At 41.5% G+C, this 19,409-nt stretch overlaps 1 protein-coding gene across 11 annotated transcripts in view; it reads left to right on the top strand.

Moving 5' to 3' along the window:
• The window catches only part of PID1 (phosphotyrosine interaction domain containing 1), a 117,490-nt gene that overhangs the window by 81,389 nt on the left and 16,692 nt on the right, over positions 1 to 19,409 (top strand). For 8 of the 11 annotated variants that reach the window (XM_071566224.1, XM_071566225.1, XM_071566222.1 and 5 more), the window contains exon 3: positions 2,609 to 4,689. In XM_071566224.1, coding sequence (XP_071422325.1) covers positions 2,609 to 3,085 — 477 coding nt within the window. In that variant the 3' untranslated portion in view covers positions 3,086 to 4,689. Of the gene's footprint in view, positions 1 to 2,608; positions 4,690 to 19,409 lie in introns of those variants that run through there. The other 3 variants (XR_011698738.1, XM_071566229.1, XM_071566219.1) reach the window with 2 other exon arrangements.

The following is a 19,409-nucleotide window of genomic DNA, read 5'->3' as shown; positions in this document are numbered from 1 at the left end:
ATTTTAAGGAAATACGTTATTTTTTTTAGCCCCACCCTTGAGCAGGCCACACACAGATTGATGGCCAACAGGGGGTTGCAGTTGGCGGCTGCAAAGGAACAGAGAAGAACATTAAATTCAATTTATGCTGCTGTGAGATGACTTGCTCTGATCTTGTTCCTCAGCTGCCAGAGGTGTCCTGAGCACCACTTGGGAGTTGCTCATGCTCAGAAGCTGATGCTGTGTGTCAGGGTGAATTTGCAGCATGGAGCTCAGCAGTGCTGTAGTAATGCTACCTAGCTGGGGTGGAGCTCCCTTTGCTTTCCTCTCCTCTCCCAGCCCTCATGCTGCTGCTCAGGGCAGCTCACGTGCTGTCAGCAGCTTCCTCTTGAGGACAAGCCAGTGTTGAACCGATTCCCTGTATCTACTGTTGTGCACTCTTGAGAGGTGCTTGTTCCCGTGGACTCCAGCTGACACTGCTCTTCTTCAAACAGGGACTGGGGGACAAAACGTGGTGGTGGTGGCAGCTCTCTCTGCAGCCAGGGATTCAAGGCTGTCTTTGCATGGAGACAAAGTGCATGAGCAAGAGGATATTCTTCTGTTCCTCAGAGTTTAAAACTTTTGTGCAAATCTCTTTGAAGTCAGTGAGGGACTTTTGGTGTTGCAATGGGCTTTGAATTTGACCCCGAATGTCAATTTACAGTATGTGTTTGTCTTTTGTTAGTTGGCTTGTGACTATGAAACGGTGCTGAGCGAATCTTTGGAGAATATATTGTATGTGTAAATCTGCAGAATGATCTTGATCTGTTCAAAGCAAATGACTGTGGATATACATTGAAATACCCCCCCCAGTATGTTGCAGGCACATTCCTCTTTGGTCCTGTATTTGCTGTGTTTGTATGTGTTTAGTTGTGAGCTCTTTCAAGTTCTTCTACAGTACTTGAGGGAACTCAACTCTCATCACCAATAAAATAAAATAAGGCAAAACACTGGTAGGTCTTGCCTTGTTAACTGTTCTAGCTGTTGTGTTTCCCACTGTTCCAAAAAACCCACAAAGCTTTATAAGATTCAACATATTCCCAGTGCAAAGCATGAATATTTATAGGCAAGGAATAAGACTTCCCATTTTGAAATGTCAGTCCTATGAAATTGCTTTTTTGGCAGGCATGATTAAGCCACACAGACTTCCAATAAAGTTTTGTAAGCTTTTTCCTTAATTATGGCTTAATTTAGGTCTCTGATTTTAACAAAACCTTGCAGCAAAATATTTTTCTTTTGGAAAATTTTGTTTGCATGAATTACAAATCCTGTATTTCTTGTGGTTATAATTTTTTAATGTGCTTAAATGTGGAAATTTCATATTTTTTCTCTCCATTTCTTAATGCATTTACAACAATAAAATAACCAATACTGTGTGCTTAATACAGAATTTGGAAGAAATAGGTTTGGAAAGTGCATGTGATTACTTTTCCCCTCCAATAGCCTTGAGTAAAATGTACTAGAGGTTACAAGACATGAAGCAAGAGGCACAAGGTTCTGTCTCAGGCAGTTACTTCTGCAAGACTCAAATAAGAAGCAATTTTGCTTTCATATAGTTGTTCTCCAATGCACCGTTCTGACAACAGCAATAAATAGAATAATCTGCATAATTCTCTTTATATGGCATTGACCTGTCTTTTCTAGAGAAAATCCTTTTTCCCAGACAAAAATAATCTCCCATTCAACTGTAAGTGGAAAGAGTCCTCATTAGCAGCTGCACGGATTTTGGGGAGTGTTTCTGCACAGGCTTAATGCAGAATTTTGATGTGGATCTCTCAGTGAATTTATTATTTGGTGAACAAAATACAGTAAGGGCTTTGAAAACATCTTGCTTTCCTGTGCTGATGGGTAACAGAATATTTACTCAAAGAGCTAGACAGAAAAGCAGGGAGATGATGTGATTAAACTGAGGTGGATTTATTACTAGATTTTTAACAGCATATTTTTTAAAATTTATGTAATAAATGTCTCTGCTCTGCTCAGAGGTTTGAACAGCTTTGAACTATTCCTGGCTTAACGCTTAAGTAAAAACAGCAGAAATGGTGGAAAAACAGATCGTTTTGAAAAAATCCCAAAACATTCAAACTTCAAAATCCTCTGCTGTGATCATGGTTTTCTGACGCCCTGGAGCCTTGCATCAAACTGAAAATGTCACTATCTCCCAAACAGTAATATTTGAAATATGATACAAATAAATCATCTGAATAAAGTGGGAAGGAGAAAAAGCGATTTGCATCACGGCTCCCTGGGCCCTGCTCCCCCAGCACTTGCACTTGCTAACGTGAACTTAGAGACAGTCAGGGGCTCTAAAGGTGGGATTTTCAGGGGAGCTGAAGAAAGTGAAATCCCTTGAAACGCAGACACTGGCCATTTTTAACATCTGGGTTTGAATGGTGAATTCAGCATCTGAGAAGCAAATATTTGGAAAGCAGTTTGAAAACTGTTTTACTGAAAGGGAAGGAGAAATTGCGGAGTTTGTAGTGGGAGGGTTGCTTTTATTTCGCAGATAAAGAAAAGTTCCGTGGTATGGCAGGAAGTAACACTGGAGTCTGCCATCTGTGTTTTCACCTATCTTTGCTCTTCTTTGCAGGTTACATATTTGGGTAAGGTTTCCACAACAGGGATGCAATTTTTGTCAGGCTGCACAGAGAAACCAGTCATTGAATTATGGAAGAAGCACACGCTCACCAGGGAGGATGTTTACCCAGCTAACGCCCTTCTGGAAATCCGACCTTTCCAAGTCTGGCTGCATCATCTGGACCTCAAAGGTGAGGCAACAGTCCACATGGATACCTTTCAGGTAGCACGTATTGCCTACTGCACTGCTGACCACAACGTCAGCCCAAACATCTTTGCTTGGGTCTATCGGGAGATCAACGATGACTTGTCCTACCAGATGGACTGCCATGCTGTAGAGTGTGAGAGCAAGCTGGAGGCCAAGAAGCTGGCCCATGCCATGATGGAGGCCTTTAAGAAGACTTTTCACAGCATGAAAAGTGATGGCCGGATCCACAGGAACAGCTCCTCAGAGGAAGTGTCTCATGAATTTGAATCTGATGATGGCTGACTGAACTCATTCATGGTTCAGCAAATGCAGAAACGGCTTAGGGAATGAGAGCTGATAGATGAATAAGCAACAATTGAAACAGGGGAATGAAAGGACTGCCAAACACTTGTCTGACCAGCTTTTTAAATCAAAAGAGCAATTTGGTACTTACAGATATGCATCATTAAAGTAATTATGTTACATTGAAATCTGCTGCTGTTGTAAAAGTGATAAAAAAATCTCCTTCCCCCATCTCTCTTACCCAGTCATTGTTGCCCGTTTCTCATCTCTGTAGTTCAGGTGCATGCCATGAAGCACAATCACTCCTGTTTTTCTTGTAAGGCTGATCAGGCAATTTTATTAGTTGCTTCTCTGGCATTCCTAGCTGCAGGCTGATGCTGATGCACAAGAGCAAGTAGACCTGGAAAGCCCTAATGGTTCCCCAAGAATCTTTGTCCATGATGCATCATAAAAATCCTTTGACCGTACGTAGGCTAAGACAGCCATACATAGCCTTTCAGACTAACGGCCTGGCATTCTGCAGTTAATTCACATTTCACAGATTAAAAAAATGAAAGATGCTTGTATGTACACATTATATCATATGCTATCCTTTATTTTATTCATAGTACCTATTTTCTTAATATACCTGCTGCCACATCTTCCACCAACACCAGTAGCTGCAGTTTCAGACTATGTACTGCAGGATACCAAAAAGGGGTGGGCAAAAATACTCCCCAGTGGCTGGGGGTACAGCAAGTCAGCACTGCTGTCTGTGCATTTCCTATCCTGCTGTGCTCTACAGGAGGAGGGCCCACTGGGAAGAGTGAGGGACACTTGAGTCTGTCAGTGTTTGAACTGTGACTTCTCATCAACCTCAGGTCGGAAGTGCCATGAGCACGGGAGCCACAGGTCCGTGTACTGGCCATTGCTGGTCGAGTGGCCCTGGTGGGATGGAGCTGACAGTGTCTCATCACACAGCCAGGGCTGTGCTACTGTAAAGATCAAAGGAATGGTCCCTTAAGAGTCAGGTTTGAACATCTGTTCTGATTGAGAACCTCATGTTAAGATTCCCATATCTTTCCTTGTGTGCAGATATACAGTCATGCCTTTCTTAAATGCAGATGTTTAATAAAACTCAAATAAAAGGAAAAACTTGTTTCACTTGATATTTTTTAAGGCTGAGAGCAGATCAATAGTTTGCAAGTAATTCTGCTCCTTTGTACAATTTCATTTGTAATTATGGTAATGTTAGGGGCACTAGGGCACCTTACAGAAGCCTTAAAAGAAAGCTAATCCAAGCAGATAGCTCTGTGTCTGTGTTTTGTGCGTCTCTGTGTTTGTATGTGAGAGTGTATGTGCGAGTCCAGTGGTAAAGCATGTACATTGTGCATGAGATACATTGAGGAGGGCCCACACCTCTTGAAAATACACTTGTTGCTTTATAATGTATGTAAACTGTTCTCCAGCATAAATGCATTCATACTTTAATAAAAAAAAGTTTTGAGCTAAACTATTTAGTTTTAAGCTGTCTTTCCAATGTAAACTCTGGTTTTATGTGTGTGAGTTCTGTGTTAATTTCATTTCATGGAGCAAAAATGTTAATTTATTTCCACTGAAGTATTACATCAGTCTTCATGAGAACTACCATTAGGATTTTAAATATTTTGGTTAATTATTGCTGTGAGTTTTGTTTTGTTTTGTTTGGGGGTTTGAGGTTTTTTCTTTTGTTATTTTGGTTTTTTGGGTTTTTTTTACTTTATTGAGTGTGGACATGATTTCTAATTTTTGCTTAGCAGGAGGTGCACTCCCACCACCACCTGACCAGTTGAAATGAGCTCTGCTGAGTGGGAGCAGTCATCTGCCAGTGTGGGTTAAGCAAAGAAAACCTTTCATTTTTTTCTTTTGGTTTTCTTATACAGGACAGTGTACATTTCTGTTTTACAGATGTACTGATTTACAGTGGGTTGGGGAGTTCTTGCAGATATCTGATAGTGTGGCATCTACGATAATTCCTCAGCAACTGGAGGCTATGGATTACATGAGAATTTTGTTTGATAAAAATAAAATATGAAGGAGAACATTCTAGTCCTTTTTATTAGAAAATCAGACCCTTTGAAACATGAACCAGCTATTTTCTAAGGGTTCAAACATGCAAGAGAATATGAGGAAATGTGAACTGCAGTTTGTCTTAGAAAACATGAGATTTGAAAAACAAATCAGTATGATGAGTTTGGATCCTTCGATAATTTGGTATTCATGCCAAATCTCTCTGCGTTATCAATACCAAATGTGTGATGCTATTTGCATGAAGGAGAAAAGCTTTCAGTCCTGAATTGCAAGCATAGCAGTTATCACTGATTATCAGTTCCCAGTAGATACTGGAATGAAACATCAAGTTAAACTTTTCCTTCAATTAATCTGTTGGAAAAGAAAAATCATGAAGTTTCCATCAGAAGTCACTTCCAGTTGGCTAAAGACTTTCCTGTTCAACTACAAAGAACCCAGTTTTGGATCTCACTGCCTCCTGCTGTGGGTTGATGAGTTCCTTCAGTGTCAGCCAGGAAAACATGTAAAGGATTTCTTTCCCTCTTCTGCTTGCAAGGGAGAGTGGAAAAGGTTTGAATATCTAAGTGTGTTATTGGAAGTGGGAAAAATGTAGAGGGCATTTAGGTCATTGCCCCTCAACATCACTGGGTAACATCACTGGGATTATGTGAAGGTCATTTTTAATAATTTTTCTAACTACCTTAAGAAAGGGAAAGTAAGTGTTACTGTATATAGAGTGAATTTGTTCAGTTTTCAAGCTCTGAAATGTAAGTATCTTCTGTTCCTACAAGGTCTTTGGAGCTGTAAGTGCCTGATTGCTGAGGAGCAGTTGTGCTGTGGGGAGAGCAGCACTCTGCACTAGCGAGCACAGATTGCAAGAGAATTGCGTACACTTGCAGGGGGTGTTAACCCATGGGGGTGGAAAAAGGCAATAATTTCTTTAATGTCTTAAACTCAAAGGCCTCTAAGAACAGCTGAATATTTTGCTAAACAAAAAAAGAAAAAAAAAAAGAGATGAAGAAACAACCCAAAACACAACCAAACTAAAAAACCCCTCTGCAGCTGGTTCCACTCCCTAGCTTTCCAGTAGTGAGTGACTTCATTTTTACATGAAAAAGGATTTTGCCAATGAATTGCATTTAATTTTCCTAAAACTTACTAATTAATGGCATGTGATTGAGAAACCTTTGATACAGAGGCAACCCTGTATCAGGCTCTCTCAGAAAACTTTACATACGTGTGTTATTTTTGGAAGTTTTGAGACTTCAGTGAATTCACAATTAATTTTATTTGAATTAGAAGGTTCTGTGTGTGTGTCTACACATATCTATATATACATACACATGTGCACACACATCTTGGAACATGTTGCTTGTTAAATGTTTTCTGTATGATGGACATACATGACAATGCATGTATGAGGACAGTGTTGCATGTTAGTCTTAAATAATTTACTTGTTAAAAAAAATTTAACGGGAAGCAAATGAACTTGTCTAACTACATGCAAAATTTGATGTACTATATACATTATTTACCATTTACCACCAGAGCTCTCCCACTCCATGCCCAATTAGCTGCTGTAAGAATGATGTATGATTGGGCTTAATTTTCCCTGTGGTAGTGAATTATTAATTTGTGTGTAATTGGGAAGTGATAGCCTAAATGTATGATTGTTATCCTGTAGACTGGAGTGTCCAGTCTGCCAGGAGTTTACAGTGAGAGACTGTATCCTTTCCTGAAAATAGGGACACTCATTATACCTTTTTTCTAATGTAATTTTAAACAGATACAGGAGATTTTAAAAAGCTCCTTTTTTGTTAAAGTCCATTAAAACACTTCCTCTCATTCATTGTACCATTGATGATCTTTGACTGGGGAAATTGGGGGTTGTCCCTCCCACCCCAGCAAGACACAGGGCACAGACACAGGGCTGTAGCCACATGACATCTGCATGCCTGTGTCAGGGGCATGGCATGATGTTTGCAGGATGCTGGGCTGGGATGGAGATATTGCTGGTACCTGCAGGAGACTGTAAGACAGTTGGATTCAGCTCTTGGTTTGGATTTTTATTGCTAAGTTGCACAGGCTAAGCTTGAAGTTTGGGAACACCTCTCTTGTGTGGCAGTAATTAATTTTAAGTCCCATGAGAATTTCTTCAGTTAAGATTGTAATTAATTTTGATCAGGGCTGTTAAAGAAGATACATTAATTTATTGAAAATAGTTGTATGTTTGGGGAGATGTTATCCTGTCTGCTGCGGTGCCTTCCCTGGAAAAGGTTGTGCAATATGTTGGAAGCACAGCTGTGCTGCACATGCTGACTGTGCTGCAAGTGTGGGGAGCGCTGCAGGCTGGGAAAGCCGTGGGGAGGGGTGGGAGGGCAAGGCAAGGCCCCAGCCAAGCAGGGACATGGGTGTCTATGGCATAATGGAGATGGCCAGGCTGAGATTTTTGCTGTCTGAGCATGAACTGGAGACGTGAAAAATGGCATGTAGTTCATCTTTCTTCAAAAGGCTTCCTCAAACTGAAGAGTTCAGGGAAGATTGAGGAGTGAGGATAAGCTGTTGGAGGGCTGTCTGAGATTCATTCAACAGAGATCCCCAGCACAATGGTATTATAAGAAAGTCTTCGCTGGAATGTGATGTTCTCAGCTCCCACATTGGTGACAGGGTTGGGGATGCTCTGGTGTGGCCAGTGCCTGGAGGTGCTTGGGTTTGTGTGGGTTGGACCCTGCTCAGTGCTGGGACTTCCCAGGGTGGTGCAGCAGCAGTGAGTCGCTGCCTTCGTGTCGGACGTGCCTGTGACAGGGTGTTTGGTGGGTCCTCAGGTGGCACCATCTCTCTCTGTTCTCCTTTTCCATCAGATGGTTGATTTACCTTGCTGAAAGAGGGAGAAGCTTCAAATCCTGTATGTCAGCAAGAAATTGAGGTTGCTACAAGCTCCTTTCAGAGAAATTGCATGCAAAAAATCAGGTTTCTAATGCACAATTGAGAAAGTGTTAAAAATACTCAAAGTAACAATCTCTGTCTACTGAGCAGCCTTTGGGAGTGCCATTGAAGATAATCCTAACACCGTGCTAATGGCCAGAGGAGACAAAGCCCAAGCCTGGAATAGGAATATTTTAGAAATAAGTAGTGCAGGCAGTGGGCATGATTTCCAGTTATTTCAAGAAAGATGGGAGGGGGGTGTCTGGACAGTGTTTGTTTTGGTTTTTTTAATGTCTCTGCTGGAAGGTGTATGTGAAAAGGCTGTTAAAAGTTTTCTCACCAGGGGAAAACTACTCACATATTCCCGCTGTGCCTTGTGCTTACATGGGCAAAGTGAAAACACCTATTGAAAACATGCCATTAGAGGTAGCCCAGCTTTGATGGCAAAGGAGTGACTCAGTTGCTGTGCATGTTATGTGGGACAGAATCAGTGTGACTCTTTACTTGGGAGGTGTCACTGTGCACACTGGAGCATCTCTCTCCCAACTTCCACAGTCAGAATGGGAAGAAAGTACCAGGTGGTAACTTTTATCTATTGTGTTTGATTTGCAGTGTGCTTTACATTTTCCTGTAAATTCTATTGCTCTTGAAAAGTGAGGAAACATCATAATCCCATGAATAATGCATCATGTAACTGGTATGCTTTTCAGCAGGCAGTATAGATTTTCTGAGAATGATGGACAGGAATGGATTTCATTTTTAGTGAATTGTAATTTTATACAGTTGATAAGGGTCATGTGTATGTGAAAAAGAGAGTTATTCCTATTTCAAATTAGTTATCTCAAATTAGTTACCTCTCATTTATAGAGTAGAAATAGTTTTAGACATAATTACTGAGGATATAATTAATCAAGGTTTTCTTGCACAGTTGGGTTAAACTGTTGTGGCTTAGTGCTCAGTACCATGCCAGTGCTCCCTGGCTCAGTCTCATCTTTAATGGATTCCAGATCTGGTGGTTTCAAGTAACAACAGCTTTTCCAGATCCCAGGACAATAATGAAATACGCAGAAGAACTTCAAAGGAAACTCCTCTAGAAAGGAAAAATGAGGTTAAATGATGATAGTCAACTGTGGGATATTTTTGTATCCATAAAATATGTCAGACCTATTCCAATGCAGAAACAGGTGAAATCTGAAACTGTGCCTGACTAATTGACTAGACCCAGCTTCACATCTATCCAGGCTCTCCTAAATGGTGTGGGACTGGATTCTCTCTGGAGGTTTAGGTATGTTTCTTTGTGTCTTTTAGAGTCAGCTCCAGCCACACAAAGAAAAGGCATTTGTGCCTCCCTTTGCTGTTTCTAGTGATCTTTGCTTGTCGGTAGTGAAGGAATGGTCTGGGATGAGCTGGAGACAGGTCTGCTGTGGGAGGAGCTGGGCAATCCCTGCACCCACTGCTCTGCCCTGGCTTGGCCGTCCTGCTTTGCCTGTCCCTGGTGTCCCTGTGAGGAGGTCACTGTCACTTCCAATGAACCTTGCTCTGCTCCCTGGGCCATCGCAGTGTCTTCTGCAGGTAGTATGCTCTGATTAAATTTGTGTGACCTGTCAGAAAAATACATCATTCCCTACCAGTGTTGTGAAAGGTATATGTGGTAATGCATTGGGCTGTGGTGAGTGGAGAGGGAAAGGCTCCTTCCTGCAGTTTGGACAAGTTTAACCAAAAGTAATTGTGGAGCATTCACTGATTGACACATTACAGGTCTCTGCTGATGTGCATCTACATCTTTACTGCCTCAGGTCATTAATGTCTCCATGTCAGGATGGTAGGACTGGTGGACATTGGACAAGACTGGTGGTCCCAGTTGGCTCACATGTCTCTGGAGCATCAGCCACCAGCAGGCACGTGGGAGGACACGTGGGGCCAAGACAGCCCTGTCATCGCTGGCTGTGGGGTGCACTCTCAGCTGGGCCAAGCCATGAGAGGGGTGCCTGGCTGGCTAGTGGCACCTCCTCTGTTTACAGGATGAAGTGATGCTGAGCTGTGCTGAGCTTTCCTGAAGCAGCAGTCTTGTGCAGCAGGTCATGGCTTTCCCTGTGCCTTACTTACAGAAATCCTAGTTTATGCCTTTAGAGAGGTTAAGAACAAAGAGTTTCAGCATGGTTTACATTTTGCCTGCACACTGCAGTGGGTCTCAGCTAATTCAGCAACAGTGGTTTGTTCTGCTTGAAATCCTGGAGAATGGCTCCTCTCCCAAGGTATTTCTTCCGATTTAATTGCCAAGTTATAGTGAAATATGAGGTTCGTTGTTGTCTGCTGGAGCACTGGGGATTCTATTTTGTTGGCACATTTTTCATGACCTCGTGTCAGCGGCATAACTAGGCTATGAGATAATTTGTATGCTTTAGATGAGCAGCTGTGTGCATCTTAGCTGGAGAGAGAAGTGTGATCAATTCAGTGGAGTTAATCAGGTAAACCAGAGAATTAACTCTAATCTTGCAGATCAAGTAATGTCAGACCATGCAAGATATATGTAAATTTCATGCAGGTGGAAATCAAAATGGCCTGAAGTAGTATACACCCAGATTCAATAGAAAGGAGAGAAACAATAGCTGCAAATGTGGGGAAAAAAATCTACAATCATTCAACAACTGAAAAGGAAGGTTGCACCTTTATTTGCCTGGGATGTGTTGCTTTGGCAATGGCTTTCCATTCGTTTCCAATTTAAACAGTTTTGAGGTTATAAGGAAGGAGGATGCCCTGCTTGTTCCTGTGCTGTTGCAGGTGCCACACTGTTAGCACAGGGTTTGAATTTACAGCTTTTGAATTTAATGATATTTTGTTGACAACAGAGTTAGAAAAACCAGGAAAAGCAGACTTACAATGGTGTCTGGTAATCCTTAAACTGCATCTCCTGTGGCAAATGTGTGAGTTGCTTCAAGGAGCAATGGAGGACAGACTGTGCTCTGGCCTGTGCCCTGCAGGAACCTCCCTGCATGGAGGTTACTGATGCTTTGCATTAGACCTGGACTCTGAGATATCATCCTGAGGAGAGAATGGCCAGACATTAGCTCTGTCCTGTTAATCACAGCATTCTTCTTATGTGTTTCTGATAAAACTAAGTGACTGTGTTTTCAGTATGTAGTATTTTAGGTGGAGAAGTCTGGTTGTATCTGTTCTTTGGAAAACTGGGAGTTACCCTGAGAAAAAAAAGATTTAGGGCTATTTATCATTTGTAATTAGGAAAAGCAGCAAAAGCATGCTTTTATTGAGTGTTATTGAGTCACAACATGTCATCATGGACATCCTTGACAGCTCACATGGTTTGGGTACTTCTGTGGAGGGGGATAAAAAATACAAAAAGAAAAGCCACTGCAGTTTATTATAACAATGTAATTATTGTAGTTATAGTGTAAGATGAGGTGTCACCTCACCAGATTTTTCTGCCTCGTGCTCCCAGAGGAGAGAAACATAGCGGTGGGGGCCAGGTCCCTGCCCACCTGCCAGAAAGGATGTGACAGGAGGTGGCTCCACTGTAAAAACTAAGCCATGGCACAAATCACCATCATCAATTCATCATAAGTGGCTTGGTTGAAGGAACCTTAAATATCATCTTGCTCTGACCCCCTTGCCATGGGCAGGGATGCCACCCACTAGATCCAGTTGCTCAGGGCCCTATCCAACCTGGCCTTGAGTACTTCCAAGGATGGGGCATCCACAGCTTCTCTGGGCAACCTGTGCCAGTGCCTCGTCACCCTCACAGTTAAGAATTTTTTCCTAATAACTAAATCTCTTGTCTCTTAGTTTAAAACCATTCCCCCCGTGTCCTGTCACTATCTACCTGTGTAAATAGTTTCTCTCCCCATTTTCCATAAGTTCCCTTGAAGTACTGGAAGGCTGCAGTGAGGTCTCCTAGGAGCTTTCTCCAGGCTCATCACCTTGAGGAAAAGGATTGTGGCCATTGCATTAGCATATTGTTATGTACTTGAAAATTTACATGGGGTTGGCACATCATGAACATTTTTAAACCAAGAAGGGATTGCAAGACTTTGTCCAACATAGTAATAAATGAACGTGTGGCAGCAAGAGAGCACATCTCAGGAGAAAACCAGCAGAAATTAAAGGCTTCATTCCTCAAAAATACCATTACCCTGTTCATGTTTGTTGGTACCTGTTTCTAAATTCAAGGAGTCCCACAGTGAAGTGTTCAGATGGGAAGTCTCACAATGCAAGCGAAAGGAGTTTAATGATTGCTGCATGTTCTACATCCCATAATTTTATCAGTAAGCCCTCAGACTTCCAGAAATTGCTCTCAAATTGGCAGCCCAGACTCAATATCTTCTTCCATTTTGCCATCACATGCAATTTTAGTTCTTGAGTGACTCCAATTTTAAACTCCCAGTGATTTAAACAGCTGCATTGTGCAAAGGCTGGAGTGAGGACATGCTTTTGTAATCAAGCAGCCCAACTCTAAATTTTATGGTGTGATGGTTACTGTGCCCCATTCAAACTATGCCCCATTACACAGAAGTGCATTCCTTTGATTTTACCAAAGAGACCATAAATATGACAAAAAGCATAGCTGGAAAACATGATTTCATGCCTGGATTTTTCAGCTACTGCAAAGAATAAATGAAGTGGTATCTAAAAGAGGCATATCTTTGCGGTGAATTATGCTTGTATTATTTGTGTGGCTAGCAGAGCTCATCAGTGAGTTTACCAGAAAATACACGCCTGCTACAACATTTAGAGGAACAGGGAACTCAGATTTCAAATTAAATTAATAAGAATGTAACTTCTTATTTCAGTAGTTTAATGCAGTGGAGACTCAAGGTGTGGGGGAAGGAGGTTATTATGCTTGATATAAGAATTTAAAAGATGTTCCATAAATGCATAAATAAAATTAATTGTCAGCTGTCATATGCTTGGCAAACTATAAGGCTCATTTGCCTTAAAATTTCTCATTGTATCCTTTCCCTTTGCCCCCAAGGTGACGCAATGTTTTCATCTATGAAAACCTGGTTTTGAGAAATATTTGGCTCCAAAATGGAAATCTGCTTTTCATTCAACATTAGGACCTAGCAGACAGCCCCATTTGTTTGATCACTGCAGCCTTTCTTCAAAAGAAGTTCCTGTGTGTGCTGCCAGCTGTGACTGGCACTATACAGCCTGCATGGTTTCTGTCAGTAATACTGTAGATTAACCAGGTTCTATCATTACTTCACCACCAAGCTGATATACCTGAATAAATGCAATCAAAATTTCAAAATAAAATAGAATAGCTATACTATCTGGCACTACTGAAGCAAAACATAAAACAGCATGCACAGGTACAATAACTGAGAATTTAATTTGGGTAATTAAGTTTAATACGTAATAAAATTTTATAGTAAATATTAAAAATGCTCCTAAAATACGGAGGCTTATTTGCTCAGTGTTTTGCAGAAAGGTAGCTATTACAAACAGTTCTGCTGGGTAATTTTGGGCTGTGAGTTTTTATGTAAAGGACTGACTTACATGAAAGCCCAAGTGCAAGTCCATGGGCAAGTGATTTCAGCTGGTGTTGGATTAGATCCTGTGAGACAAAGGGCAGGCTTTGTGGCAGCTTTGAAAATATAATTGCTCACTTGCAAACCTCAAATCAAGTATTTTTCCTTGCCAACACTGGTGATTTTTTAACTATTTTCTTTTAATGTTCAAAAATAAATATTACTTTCCCTTTGCTCTCTCCCCTTCCCATCTTGTATTACGTGGTGCTTCCCTAATGGGCGGCTCTGGGTGGCCAGGCGTGTTCCAGCAGCATCTGCTGCAGCCAAAGGCAGGACAGTGCTGAGCTGGCTCCTGCCCCTGTCCCACCAGCGCTGCTGTCCTTGGGAGTGCCAGCAGTCACCAATCCTCCCTGTGCCCCCTGGGGGCAGGGTGGGTGCTTTCAGGGACAGAGAGACAAGAGAGGCTGCAGTCAGATGGACTGGTGAGCCTGCATAGGAACAGGGTTAAAGGCTCCTTGCAGTTCTCTGTCACTGTTTCCTTCTCAAAACATCTCTGGATGGGCTGGTGGCCATACAAGTATCAAGGGGCATTTGCAAAGCAGATCAGAAGAAAGGTTTAATTTGGTTAGTCCCTCTGATTTTCAGGGCTCAGGTTAGTAGCCCATGGACCCCACTGAAAGCCTGTGAAAAAAATGGGCTACAGAGCACTGCATTTTGGATGTTTCCATAGACAAGGCAATAACAATCATGCTGGGCTGAAGATTAATGCCATTCAAAATGTTGAGATAGTGATGGCAATTTCCTGAATTGTTTCTGTGTTAACCCCAGCTTCAAGGCTCAGTGTGTTGTGTTTCTCTGTCAGCTCACTCCAGTGGATCAGGAATGCTCATCTGGAAGCAGCTCAGAGGTGCCAGGCATGGGCAGAACAATGCCAGGAGAAAATCCAAGGTAAATTGTGCACTTCTACATTTAGAAGCCAAAAATTCTTGTGTGCACTTCAAGGATAGAAAACACTATTTTTTCTCAGATGTAAATGTAAGAAGGCACAGTAAAATTAATATAAGTCTCTTCAGTAACTGGGAATTACTGTAGCAGGCAGAGCAGTGCTCCATTTTGTGCATTGTAGGGTCTTTGGAAGTGGCTTGTGCTCCAAGGAAATGTGAACCATGTTGCCCTGGCTTTAGGATGAATTAATTTTGTGTCATTCCAGCTTTTCTGAAAGTTTGAAGGTTTAATGACTTCACTTTCTGCCTTTGCTTCCCCTATTTGCTTTATGTTTCATTGTGTAAGTGCTGTAAACCGTGCAATTGCCTTACAAGATGTTGATTACTATGTGATAAAATATTCATCAAAGAACAGCAGTAAAAGAGCAGATCTTCAGAAATATATTCCTAAAGACTTGAAAATAAAGAAAGGCAAAACAGGATAATTAACAATAATAGAATTCTCAAAATATTAGAAACTAGACTTTTGTTCTGAAATCCTATTTTTCTCTGTGTCCTATATACTCAGATTTTAAGAGGAATGTTTTCACAGCAAACTTAAAGTGCATTGTGGTTTACATTTATGAGGCGTAAAAATTAACAGACTTTTTTATGGGCGCCTTTGCATGTTCAGTCACAAGAATTTTTATATCATCTTATTGTGAAATGGAAACAGTTAAGTGATTGTGACAGTGCTCCATCCATGCACTTCCTGAGTCTCACTGAGGAGAGGGCTGTGGCAGGAGAGCTCCACGTGGATCTGGGTTGGATCCCTATGATCAGCACTTGGAACCAGGCATGGCTTTTACTGAAGATAAAAGTGGTTTTACCTGCCCACGGTGAGCACTAATGCAGCAGCTCCATAAGCTGGAGCAAGGCACTGGCTAAGGAACCACCTCAGTTTTCCAAGGGCAGGATGTGGGTCTTCAGCATTAACAGTGTTCTGAAGAAAGCACAGATAAAAGACAGGGAAAAAAACAAATTACCAGGATGTACTGCATCCTTTGACATGAAAGGTAACAACAAACAGGGCAGGACGCAACCTCTAATTGTATAAACTCTAATAATTATCCATTTAGGTCCCCACAAGGCTGTAAACTATTTCTATTACTAATATCATGCCCAAGTGACAAAGAACAAAATGACAGAGGTTAAACAACTCACTTGTATCAAGAAGAGGAGGGTAGGAGATCTGCCTTTTAAACAGCACAAGGAACTAGTCACATATACTGCTGAGTATCTGCAGCGTTCAGTAAAACTTAAACCTGAAGATCCCCCCCATTTCTTATAATTCTTTCCTACAGCAGCACCAGCCCTGTAACAGGAGACCAATGTTGGTGTATTCGGTTTTGGTTTAGGGTTTTTTTGGATGGTTTTGTACATCTATCGATACTGTATAAAGGTATAGCAGATGTTACCCAGAGGCAGCCCAGAATCATCTGCTACAACTACCATGTTGCTTAATCATTAACTATAATAACACCACTCTTGTTTTTAAGAGCTGTAAACTAGTTCTTGTGAGCTTTGATGAACTGCGTTTACTGAAGTTGAAATCTAAAGCACCCATTTGCAGAACAATGTTCTGCAATAATATTCCATTGCAATGAGTATTGTTTTCTATTGTTTGGGTGGTTTTATTTTGTTTTCTTTTAATGGACATTTATGAAATAACAGTACCTGTAATACTCCAAAATGAGAAATATCATAATTTTGAGCTATGATGGACAAGGAGAAGCAGGCAAAGTGGAAAGCCTAAGGAAAGATCTTCACATAATTTTGTTAGTATTATGCAATTTAGTGTGAATCCTAATGAAAATTAATCAATGGAAGCTTTATAGAGGCAAGGTGAAATCAACATGCATATATGTAAAATGAAGTTACCAGACATTTTAATGGTAACAGGCCACAACCTTTCCCAACATTGCTTGCAGGAATGACATTTATAAATTAGTCCCATTCTCTCTCTGTAGGAAGTGGGGAGAAGGACAGACATGCTCTGATGTGCCCATTACCTCTGGTGGTTTGGAAATGGGGAAATAGCAAAGGAATGGACACTGCAGTAATTTTTCTTCCCCTTTGCAGCACAAAATAGTAATTTTTGGCATTTCACTTCTGCTTTTCTGAGGAATAATTTTTAAAGCTCATAATTTTTCTACTAATTTTGAAACATTGCCTGTGCTTCACAAAAGCAGTGGTAGTGCACCAGTCATCAGTCTCTATTCACAGAAGTACCCCTGGACTCCTTCAATGCATTTATTCTTTTCCCAAATAGAATATAATTTTGTTTTCATCATTAATTATCCAGCCTGGGTATTGTTTTCCTCTTTCTGTCCTGCATCATAATTTTTCATAACTTGCTCTCTTCCTAGTAGTATTTCTAATAGGCCCAGGAGAGGTCCCTCATTAATTGCTTTCAGTGTATGCACTTTGATACCCTTCCTGCAAACCCATTTGAATTAAGCCTGCTCCTTGTTAAGCAACAGAAATCAAATATCTTCCAATTATTCCAAGTATATTTTGCCCAGTTTTAGGACTGATTATAGACACAAGCCATCTGAATTCCTTTTGCTGTTACTAACCCAGATGCAACCACAGCAAGAAGAGTCTTTGACCATGGGCAGAATGAAAAACACACAGATCAGAATTTTTTAAAGATCTGGTGCAAAGCTCCAGATAAAAACAGGTCCAGTTACAGGCAGCTGTGCTGCTGCTGGGCCAAGGGGCACTGAACACTGCCGGTGCCCCTGCTCAGCACAGCCAGTGCCCCACAGACAGGTCTGGAGCGAGCAGGGAGGCTCTGAGAAGCAGGGGAGGGTGACGTGGGACCTCCAAGGAGACTGAGGAGCCCAACCCTTGATGAGTCTCCTGCCCCATCTCACAGGACAGTGCCTTGCTTTGAGATCTGTGACTTGGGAAGGCAATGAACTCCATGGCAAAAATGATTCCTGACAGAATTATTGCCTGGTGGCCCTTTATCAACTCTGCAGCTGTGGGCAGGTGCTCTCATGTGGAGCTGGCCTGGGCAGGCAAGGGAGAACTCTGGGAGGGATTCAGTCCTCCCTCCAGCCACGGCTGGCCACAAACCTCAGCGAGGGCAGGCAGCCACTGCTGCCCGCAGGGACGTACCCTCCGACCTCACCGCAGCTCCTCTAGACGCTCCCGGCTGGGGCAGGCGGAGAGAGTACGTGTCCAGCCACTGCTGGTATCTATTCCAGGACTGCAAAAGGTACAAATTTGCTTCAGTAACAGTGATCTTGGCAGGCAACAGAGGCACGCTTTTTCATACATACATATTTGGGACTCCCACCGAGAGTTATTAGTTATTAAAAAGCAATCAAATGAGGCTGGCTTTGGAGTACATTTGTTAGCCATATGATATCAATTAAGCCCCAGTCTCCTGACTGCAAGGAATTGACATTACCTCATACACATGCAGAATTAAATTCCTTCTTTCCCTCACTTTGAAGTTGTGAATGTCAAATCTCTCTCACATTCCTGGGAAAATATTGCAGCTATCCTGAATGTGTGGATGCCTTCAATTTGTAATTAACAGAGCTGGATAGCAAATGCTTGTGCTGGAGCAGGCAGCAGCAGAACTTGGCTGCACAATGCTACACACCATAGTTGTCAGTGCCCTGGACCCCGTGGGGCTGGTGGAGCAGCTGGCTCCGGAGTCCCAGGGGACTCAGGTGAGATGTTATTCCCCTTCTTAATTACTGGAGAAAAGGAAGGTTTTCTTCACTCACAAACACTGAGCTGCCACTGAAGGCAAACCTGCCTTATCTCAATGCTTTGCAAAGCACAAGGCAGAGCTAAGAAAGGAGTGGAAAGTTTCTACCCTCTCACACTGGAGTGGAGTTTGTATCCCAAACACCACAGTTGACATAACTGGAAACCCCAAAAGGAGGGTTAGGGCTTATGTTGACAATATGATACTATTTTGTCAGATTTCTAAATCTCCCTAATAAGCCTCATTTAGATTTTACTACAAATCTATTTGATTGCTTAACAGACATGGCCTGCCAACGCTTCTGTGACACTGAGTACCTGCACATTTCCTTCTGGTACCTCTGTGGTTGTCAAACTGCCCTGTACTCACCCAGCAACTCAATTTGGCCAAGCGACACAAGAATCTACGTAAAGTATTTTAGACACAAAGGAATTGTTTAAGTAAATGCTACATTTCATTTTCAAGGCAATTTTATCTCTTCATGGCTTGTTTTTATCAAGTTTGCCCACATTAATGCAAATGCTGCAATTTAGGGCTAAAACAGAGAGAATACTTTTGTCAGCCAAGTTGACAGTTTCAGTATTTATAGTGCTATGCAAAATACATACCTCGGTCAGAGTGCAAATTCACAATCAATTGCCAAACCAATTAAATTAATATATTCCAGATTAACAGCTCTTGCCAATTAGTGAAAATATACCCCTTCTCAATAGTACTGGAAGAAAATATTTTTTCATAGTTATGTCAAATCTACAGATAGTTTTATAAGTGAGAAAACTACCATATAAAAAACTTGCTATAAGCACTCTAGTTCAAAATGTGGATATTCAAGGTTATGAACTGTGGTTTTAAGGGCAAACTTATTAAAAGCAACAAATCGCTGTGGAACATTTTTGTAGTTGTGTAGCATGTGTACTCTACACAGAAACCTGTGTGCCTGGCATACCCTGTAATGGGATTTTACACAAATATGTATTTTATATGTATTTTTATGTGCACTATGCATATACATTTATATAAAATTAATACTTCTTGGAAATTATTTAGTTTCTTCTCTACAGTTTGGTTATAGCATCTTCATTGCTTTGTCCTGTTTCTATGACTTGAAATAATTTATTGCCGAGATAGTTCACTGTATGAGATCTCCTGCAAAATTTTGGACAGATTTACTG

Source organism: Pithys albifrons, chromosome 11 (assembly GCF_047495875.1).
Source record: "Pithys albifrons albifrons isolate INPA30051 chromosome 11, PitAlb_v1, whole genome shotgun sequence".
NCBI classification, from domain to species: Eukaryota; Metazoa; Chordata; class Aves; order Passeriformes; family Thamnophilidae; genus Pithys; species Pithys albifrons.
Note: the sequence above shows the minus strand (reverse complement) of the source record. Positions and strands in the feature narration are given on the sequence as shown.